The 9,017-nt window shown below is 47.2% G+C and overlaps 1 protein-coding gene across 1 annotated transcript; it reads left to right on the top strand.

The window, feature by feature from the left end:
* Positions 1 to 3,007: 3,007 nt before the first annotated feature.
* On the top strand, positions 3,008 to 3,761 carry LOC125548837 (putative germin-like protein 2-1). Its single transcript, XM_048712399.1, has 2 exons — positions 3,008 to 3,119; positions 3,226 to 3,761. Exons 1-2 carry the CDS (start codon positions 3,008 to 3,010, stop codon positions 3,759 to 3,761), a joined length of 648 nt encoding a protein of 215 aa, XP_048568356.1.
* The last annotated feature ends 5,256 nt before the right edge of the window (positions 3,762 to 9,017 follow it).

The following is a 9,017-nucleotide window of genomic DNA, read 5'->3' as shown; positions in this document are numbered from 1 at the left end:
TCACACAACTAATACACATGCATATTGATCTCCTTCTTAACAGTTCAAAGAGGTGCGGGAGCAGCTCCTAGCAGAGGACCGCATAGAAGCAATTCAAGAGTAAATAGCGGGATTTTTGCTCGACCAGGTCATAGATCACAAAGGAGAATACTTGTACCCACTACCGCCCCCATGAACCACTTCCAATTGCCATCGTGCTCCGAAGGCACCAATTAGGCTAATGCCACTGGCTCCGAAGGCACCAATTAGGAGAAATAGTATATAGCTACCTAATTGTATACATATATACATGTGTGTATATATGTGTGAATTAATGGTGGTTGTGAGACATTCGATGATATATATATATATATATATATATATATGATCGGTTCTACTATAAATTCTATTTATATATACTCCCTCCTTCCATCTATATAGGGCCTAATGCGTTTTTCAAGACCGCATTTGACTATTGACAAGATTAATAGTACATGACATGCATAATGTGAAAATTATATTATTGAAAGCTTCTTACACATATGAATTTGACGATGTGCTTTATGTAAGTTGCATGTCATATATTATTGCTCTAACATTTGGTCAAAGTTAGCCTCGAAAAATGCATTAGGCCCTATATAGATGAAAGAAGGGAGTATGCATAATGTGTACAATATGTAGCATCGTAAAATACCAGCAAACGAAAAAGAATTAAATGGAAAACACAAAATTAAATGAAAAAGAAATCATAAACCCAACCCCCCCAACCTTTTAATACCAGTTGGTGTCACCAACCGGTACTAAAGGGCTCCCTGCCCCCGGAGCTGGCTTGTGCCACGTGGTTGCCCTTTAGCACCGGTTGCCCACGTGGTTGCCCTTTAGCCTGCACGTGCATTGTCCTATGATGATCATGCAATCATGTAGCCTAGGCACTATCAATGTGGCAACATACACACTTACACAGCCAGAACAACACCAAAACAGGAAAAAACAACACCAAAGTACCATTGTAGGCAGTAAGAATGTCGCATGAACAAACCAATCTACCATAGCCAGTAACAATGTTGCAAGAACAGACCCATATACATCAATCTAGCATGACTAAGGCATCAGTATTCTCATCTAACCACTATCAACACTATCATTGGTCTAATTCAACCCAAATGTAGTGGATTCAGATTGAATCTGATTGAACCGAATCGAGTCCAATCTAATCCACTATGAATAATCAAATCTACCATTACTAGAACTACTGTAAGAACCCTAACTACGAACTCATCTGCAAGGGGGAGAACTGAAGCTTAATGGAGCGGATGCCAGTGTAGTGTACGATGACCATGGAGAAAACCCTGGTAGGAACAGAGGTGATACCGTTGTTAAAGACGAGCCGGACATTCCGAGGGCCGTGACCCTGGTCCTCGTCGCGCGCCGGTTGGAGGATGAGCGCCACGTCCTCGAGTTCCCCTCCCCTTGCATCGGACGCGGGGGAGAAACCCTCGAATGGGGGCAAAAATACCCCCATAAGTCGGGCTAGTCAAGGCCGCGGGCGGCGGGGTTTGAAACCTTGCCTCGTTGAGCCCAAGAATAGGAGGTGCGGCACCGGTGGCGGAACCGGGGCACGCGGCGACATGGTGTAGAAGGGGACGAAGCCCGGAGAACCGCGGCGAGATCCCATCCGGAAGAGGGGAAGCCTGCAATCCACCTCTCCTGGATGGGGTTGCTACCAGAAATGATGGGAATGGGGGGGGCAACGGTGATTCTGCCATCAGAGACACCAAAGCGGTGGTGAGAAGGAAGAGAGCGAGTGCGTGAACTGTCGTGGGAGGTGACTAGAGAGAGGGTGTGGAGTTATGAGACGTCCCATTGTCTCCCATGCTTCCCCACGCGTGCAGCGCTCGCCACACGTGACTCGAGCGAGCCTGCCTCGCGAAAAATGGCCGATTCGGCCATTTCTCCGGATGCAGGCCCAGAACTACTTTGAAGTTCGTGTGGGTCAGGAAACAAATGCAGCCCACATAACAAAATAGTCTAATTCCATTCCATGCGGGGCCTGGCTAGACCTAATGCAGCCTACCAAACACTGCCCGAGATAGAAAGCTTTCCACGAACGCGTTTGTGTTGGCCTGCTCATGCACACAAGCATTTTCTATTACTGTGTTTTACCGTTACAGGTGTGTTTACAAGTTAGCCCTTTAATAGTGAGAACGTTGTTTTGGTGACCGGGCTCACTGGAACTTGAAAATTTTGAAAAAAAAATCAAAATTCATGCTTTTCGGTTTCAAAAAAATCTGGAAAAAAATTATGTAAGTAAACAAGGATGTTATATGTATGTGTGCAAATTAGGGTGAAATACCTTGAAATGCGATATGTACAAAAAAAGAGAAATTCATGGCCTGGAAGGATAAATAGTATCATCTATTAGAAAGCGCTAGAGTTTTTTTGCAAAGCCCTCACTTCAAACTTCAACGTATTTTGCCCTGAAATTTTACACACGTGTGTGTTATGCCTTCATAAATATCTATATTTTTTCAGATTTTTTTGAAACATAAAAATATGAATTTTGATGAAATTTAAATTTTGAATTTGGAGGCCTCCATGGGGGCCGGGCTCCAAAGCAATTTTCGTCAATGTGTTTAATCCTTTAGGTTGATGGCTGCATGGCCAAGTTCCATCTGGTTCAAGTGTGGAGACAAGACACAAGACAAGAGAGCTAGTACAAGCTACGAATATGACCTGTTCAAACAATGCAGAGAAATTAAAAGAGATGGTGTGATCTAATAGTTGGCCGTCACAGGAAGGCCGGCCAGGAACACGCTTTAGACTTGGGAATTAGAAAGCTAGTGAAGACTATTTCCTTCATATCCACATGCGCACCAACAAAACAAACACAAAAGATCTTCCTCCATGTCCCTATATATACCGGTCTCCTCCAACCCTTTGAAGCATCACTGTGCAGCACGAGCGCAAGCAGTTCTTCTCTACCTGATCAAACACACTTGATTTAGTGAGAATCAACGTTCGCATCCAAATGGCTTCAAAGTTTTTCCTCCTTGCCCTGTTAGCTTTGTCGGCTTCTCGTGCTCTTGCCTCTGACCCGGGCCAGCTTCAGGATTTCTGCGTCGCTGACAAGACATCTCAAGGTATGTACAATTACACATTCATATGTGCAGTGAAATGTTCCTAGTTACTTATTTGTGCCAATCCATAGTTATTAATTGCTCGAAATCTGTATATGTATATGTGCAGTTTTTGTCAATGGATTCGCATGCAAAGACCCAAAGACCGCAGTGGTAGAGGACTTCTACTTCTCTGGCCTCCACATGGTCGGGAACACGAGCAACAAGCAAGGCTCCGTTGTGACTGCAGTTAACGTGGCACAGATTGCCGGGTTGAACACTTTGGGTGTCTCATTGGCGCGTATTGATTATGCACCTTATGGTCAAAACCCACCGCACCTTCACCCTCGTGCAACCGAGATCCTGACAGTGTTGGAAGGCTCACTCTATGTTGGTTTCGTGACTTCAAACCCTGAGAACAAGTTGTTCTCAAAAGTTTTGAACAAAGGGGACGTGTTTGTGTTTCCGCAAGGGTTGATTCACTTTCAGTTTAACATTGGAAACAACGAAGCGATATCCATTGCGGCGCTAAGCAGCAAGAACCCCGGTGTGATCACCATAGCCAATGCGGTTTTTGGATCCAAGCAAACCATCTCAGATGATATCCTTGCCAAAGCCTTCCAGGTGGACAAGAACATCATAGACCATATCCAAGCTCAATTCTAGTTCAACATACATCACGTGGTTTGATTCATTTGTTCCTTAATTAAGCATTTATTTTGTGTGTCTCTTTATGATATATATAGTTCTATTGTATGGTTATGTTACTCAAGTTTATATTAAAGGAACAATATTCTCTTTTGTGCTGGATATTATTTCCTTTGTCATCTCCATTTTTAAAAGTAAACTGCCTAATAAGTCGTGGGCTGACTTAACTGCAAACTAGGGAAGTGGCATTATGGTTGTGTGTTTCTTCTATTTTGTTCAAGTCACTTTGTAAACATAAAAAGGAAGTGCTAATGTGCTCAATCTATTCTTCATCCAGCATTTAAGTCACTTTTTTGTAAACATAAAAAGGAAGCTCTCAAGTGCTCAATCTATTCTTCATCAAGGATTTTTGAAATGGCGCCTAAGAGGTAAGAGGGAGAATCAAATCTTAGCCATGAGTTGATCGAGGGTGAACTCGGCTACACGGAACACTATGTATGGCAAGTTAGACATTCAAGGCTCTCTCTCAACCTCTCGCTCGTGCTTCAATTAATAAATAAGGTCTAATTAATATGCATGCAATTAGCACTATTGTTACGCTCCTTAGTGTTTTCGGATTATTAAATTTTCATTAGATGCCTGATGCACAGAGACGAAGGGAGTAACATGGTTTGCAGAAGAATGTCGTTGGTCGCGCCGAACCCGGCGTAGACGCCGCTTGCCAGCACGATGCTGATCACCTGCGCATAGTGGCATGGCATGCAAGCTGAAATTATCATAACCATGTCCACGAGTCGTTGGCATGTAGGAGTACTTAACCAAAGGGGATCAGGAGCTTTGCACGAGAAATTAAGGTAGCTAGCCATAGCCAGAGCAGCAACTTACTATGTCGGCGTGCATGCTGATGTCGAGGCTCATGGCGCTGGGTATGGCCCTTTTGCTCTTGCACAGTAGGTACACGGCGACGGGTTGAGTGATTCTTCCTTTCTATAATCATGCATAAAACTAGAACCAAACAAGGCATGAGTTGAGTGATTCGATGATAAACTATGAACAAAACTCAATACAAGTGATTCTGGAGAGAACTATGAACAAAACCAATACAGATGCATGGGGAGCGTGGGAGTGAAAAGTGGGGGAGGACCCGGACATGGGGCTCGAGGAGCGTGAAGATTGGTTGTAGGGTTTCACAGCTAGCGCACGCAAAATCCACCGGACGTTCCCATCGACCCCGCTGCGGTAAAACTTTCACGTACGCAAACTCGAAAGGAAACCACCTAATTCTCTCTTCATGAGCCCCACCCGTCATCCACTGAAGCAGCTGCGATTGTAAAAAGGAATTGACGGCTGACCCAGCGCCAGCAGTCAAAATAGAGCGACAGTAAAGGAATCATGCGGTCCAACAGGCTTGGCGCACGCGGTAGCTCCAGAATGGCAGGTAGGCTAGCGAGATTTATAGGTTAAATGGTCAAGCTGACTGCTGATCAACAAGAAGAGCAGAGAGACTAATCATTGGCCTCAGCAAAGTTGTAAGCTAATAAAGAATCAGCAAATAGAAAGGCAGGAATCAGGCGCCGTTTCTACTGTCTCATAATTCATTAATGTGGAAATTCAACCCTTGGAAGAAAATATTCTGCATTACAAACATAGCGCCACATGCTGACAGTGCCTGAATAGGGCAATACAAAGGATGAATCCAACTTGTTTTGTGTGAAATTGATCGATCAGGCTCCACCTTCAGAATCGTTCATGGCCCTAGCGCGGAGCCTGGCGGAGACGACGGTGGCGCAGATGGAGAGGACCATGCCTACGAGTAGGAATACGACGGGGATGATCGCCCTGTTGTAGTAGTTGATGAGAGCCTGCTTCTCTTGCTGCCTGCCTTCCCATTTGCTCGCCCGGACGTAGCGCAGAACGTCGTTGGTCGCGCCGAACCCGGCGCCGACGCCGCTTGCCAGCAGGACGCTGATCACCTGCGCGCAGTGGCATGCAAGATGAAATTATCATAACCATGTCCACGAGTCGTTGGCATGTAGGAGTACTTAACCAAAGGGGGTCAGGAGCTTTGCACGAGAAATTAAGGTAGCTAGCCATAGCTAGAGCAGCAACTTACTATGTCGGCGTGCATGCTGATGTCGAGGATCATGGCGCTGGGTATCGCCCTTTTGCTCTTGCACAGCAGGTACAAGGCGACGGGTATCTGCAGCACGCTCCCCGCCGCCCCCACGACGGCCGACGCGACCACATACCTGCACGCGCGCCATGCCATTGCCATGCCATATCAGAACTCGTCCCGTCTCAGAGGTTAGCAAGAGCAAGCGACGCAGTACGTAGTACTACGCGCTGGCTTAGCTAGAACTAGAATATACATCGGATATAGAGGAGTACATACGTGTAGCTCTGGAGCTTGTAGATGCCCTGTGTATGGTCCCAGTGGATGTAGTTGGCCAGAATGAAGCGCACGGACATGAGCAGAACGGCCACCGTGAGCAGGCGCGCCAGGAGGCCGGCGGCGATCCACCCTGTCCGCCGTGACACGGCCATCGCGATCCTAGCTGCTGCCGATCTAGCTCCTAGCTCCTGATCTCGATCAGCGTATAGCTAAGGTACTTGTAGCTTGGTTTGAGCCGGCCTAACTCCCAACACAGACGCGCGGACAGAGACGGCCGCCGTCGGGGCGTGGTTTGTAGCTTTGTCTTAGCTCCGGCCACGCAACGCGACGTTGCCTATCCGTGCCATTTGTCATGGAAGTGTCCGCCAACGCAAGCGCGCAGCAATTTCACGGTCGAGGTCATCCCGGGTCGGCAGCTGACGCGGACACTGCAAGATCTGCCTCCGTGCGTAGCTGCCAAAGAAAGGTAGTACATGTATGTTGCTACGAAGTTCTAAAGTTGGACCGTGGCACAATAGCAATGCTACACGTCCGATGTTTTTCTCATCCAACATTGCGCATAGTCGAGTATCAAGGATCAAATAATCACAATTCACACACAAGGCATGATACCGATATATTTGTTAATAAGGTTTATCAACGGGAACTCAAATGTAATAATCACACACAAGGCATGATACCGATATATTTGTTAATAAGGTTTATCAACACGGACTTAAATGTTTAGGTTCGTACCTCCACGGTGGAACCAGCTCATCAGGGTCCAAGTCTTAGACTTTGCCCTGGTGCTCACATTTTTCTGGATTTAATTTAGTCTTTTTCGCGATACTTGTTCAGTGAAAGAAGACGTTTCCATCGACGACGAGGTGCATGTGTTCACCTCGTCAATCATAGTATCTCAAAGATGCCCATAGAGATAGAATGTGTGTGTGCATGTGTGAGTGTATATGCGTATATGTGGGCATCTGTGATTCTAATGTATTAAAAAAGGTTCATCAACATGCTTAAATTCTAGACACTACTGAAGGAATGCCTAGCAGCGGCGGTCACAAAAAGGCCAACGGTGACGGGCCAGGCTTCCAGGGGCGCCCGCCACTGGTACGTACCTTCCAGTGGCGGGTGTTAGTTCCTACCCGCCACAGCTCGCTATTGTTGCCCTTCACAGATAGAAAAAAGTCCAGGGCGTTTTGGTGACCGAGCTCCATGGAGCCCTTTATTTTTAAAAAATTCAAAATTCAAACTTTTTGACTTCAAAAAATTCTGAAAATAAATATGCAACTATACACGGATGAAATGTATGTGTGTGTAAAAATTCAAGATGAAATACTTCGAAATGCGACCTACACAAAAAAGACAAATTTCTGGACTTTGAGGATGAATAGTAACATGTGTTAAAAAGCCTCAGATTTGTCTTTTTTGCACAGCCTTCATTTCAACGTATTTCGTCCTAAAAATTTACACACATGTGTGTTATGCCTTCATGTATATCTGTAATTTTTTTCAGATTTTTTTGAATTATAAAAATATGAATTTTCATGAATTTTGTGTTTTTCAAAAACCGGCCTCCATGGAGGCCGAGCTCCAAAAGGCATTTTCGATTTTACTTCCCTAAAGAAACTTGATGGTTCACATAACCCCTGATTTTTTCTGCTCCTTTACCCCCCCCCCCCCCCTCGCCTCAACTATCCCATATCTGTCAAAAGTCATCCTAGATAGATTTGCTTAGGTGGTTTGCACACGTGGACGAGGTCAAAACAGTATTTGACCAGTGGGGCCCTCTCGTTAGGTGGCCCGTCAATGCTCTCGGCAGCGCCGTAGGTGGTTGTGGTGGCGTGGCTGACCGGAGAAGCAGCTATGGGCGTGGAACGGAGGTGGAGGCCGATGGTGGCGTGGTTCGATAGTGGGGGTGCTGCAGGAGGCCCGATGGTGGCCGGCGGCGAGCTCCTAGTGGGAGAAGATGCGGTGAAGTGGCTGGCGGCGGAGCAGCGCTGGGAGTGAGAGGTCGCCAGCGTGGAGGGATTTAGCGGTGGCGCAACGACGCGGTAGTGCGTGAGCAGGCGAGCCGAGTCACATGCGGGCGGCGCGAAGTCGGCTTCCCTTGGGAAAAGAAGGAAGGAGCAGGGGAAGCGGGACGCAGGGGCGGTGGCGCTTCGCCCTTCGGCGGCTGCCGGGGCCGGCATGACCGGGAGTTCGCGTCAGATTATGTTGGGCGCGCCTCCTGTTCCTCGCGGCGATGACACAAAAAACGGGAGGATGCAGCAGATCAACGGCGGTGACAGACGATCGGAATTGGGGAAGATGAGCTCGATTCAGTTGATTCTGGGCGCCATCCATCGATTCAGTCCGCATTTGAGTTTTTTGGGGCACGACATCGATGAAGATCATCTCGCGATGGTGCAGGCTCGGAATGAAGCGCGGTGGGTTCCTGTTTGTTGCGTGCATGACGAAGGGCGCTGACGGAGAGAGAGAGAGAGAGAGAGAGAGAGAGAGAGAGTTTCAGACGCATCAGCGGATCACAGAGGCAGCAGCGGTGGCGGTGGTTCACAGGAGCAGCGGCGGTGGTCGGTCACCAAGGCGGCGGCAGCAGACCAAGACACCATCTTCCCCTTTCTTCTCTCATTCTCTGCAGGGGTGCTGGAGAAATCCGCGTCGTCCCCATCTTCACGCAATGTAATATCCTCACCTGACGATGTGGCCCCACTGGTCAACAAACCGCTTTGACCAAGTCCACGTCAGCAAACCACCTAAGAAACCCACCAACAACGATTTTTGAACGGTATTGGTTAGATTAGGGGTTTAAGTGAACAAAAAGAAAGATGAGGGGTTATGCGAACAACCCACTTTCTTCACGGGAGTAAAAATGGACTTTTTCCCCACATATA

This window comes from Triticum urartu, chromosome 1 (genome assembly GCF_003073215.2).
Source record: "Triticum urartu cultivar G1812 chromosome 1, Tu2.1, whole genome shotgun sequence".
Classification (NCBI taxonomy): domain Eukaryota; kingdom Viridiplantae; phylum Streptophyta; class Magnoliopsida; order Poales; family Poaceae; genus Triticum; species Triticum urartu.
The sequence above is the reverse complement of the archived record's forward strand: the minus strand, read 5'-3'. Positions and strand labels throughout refer to the sequence as shown.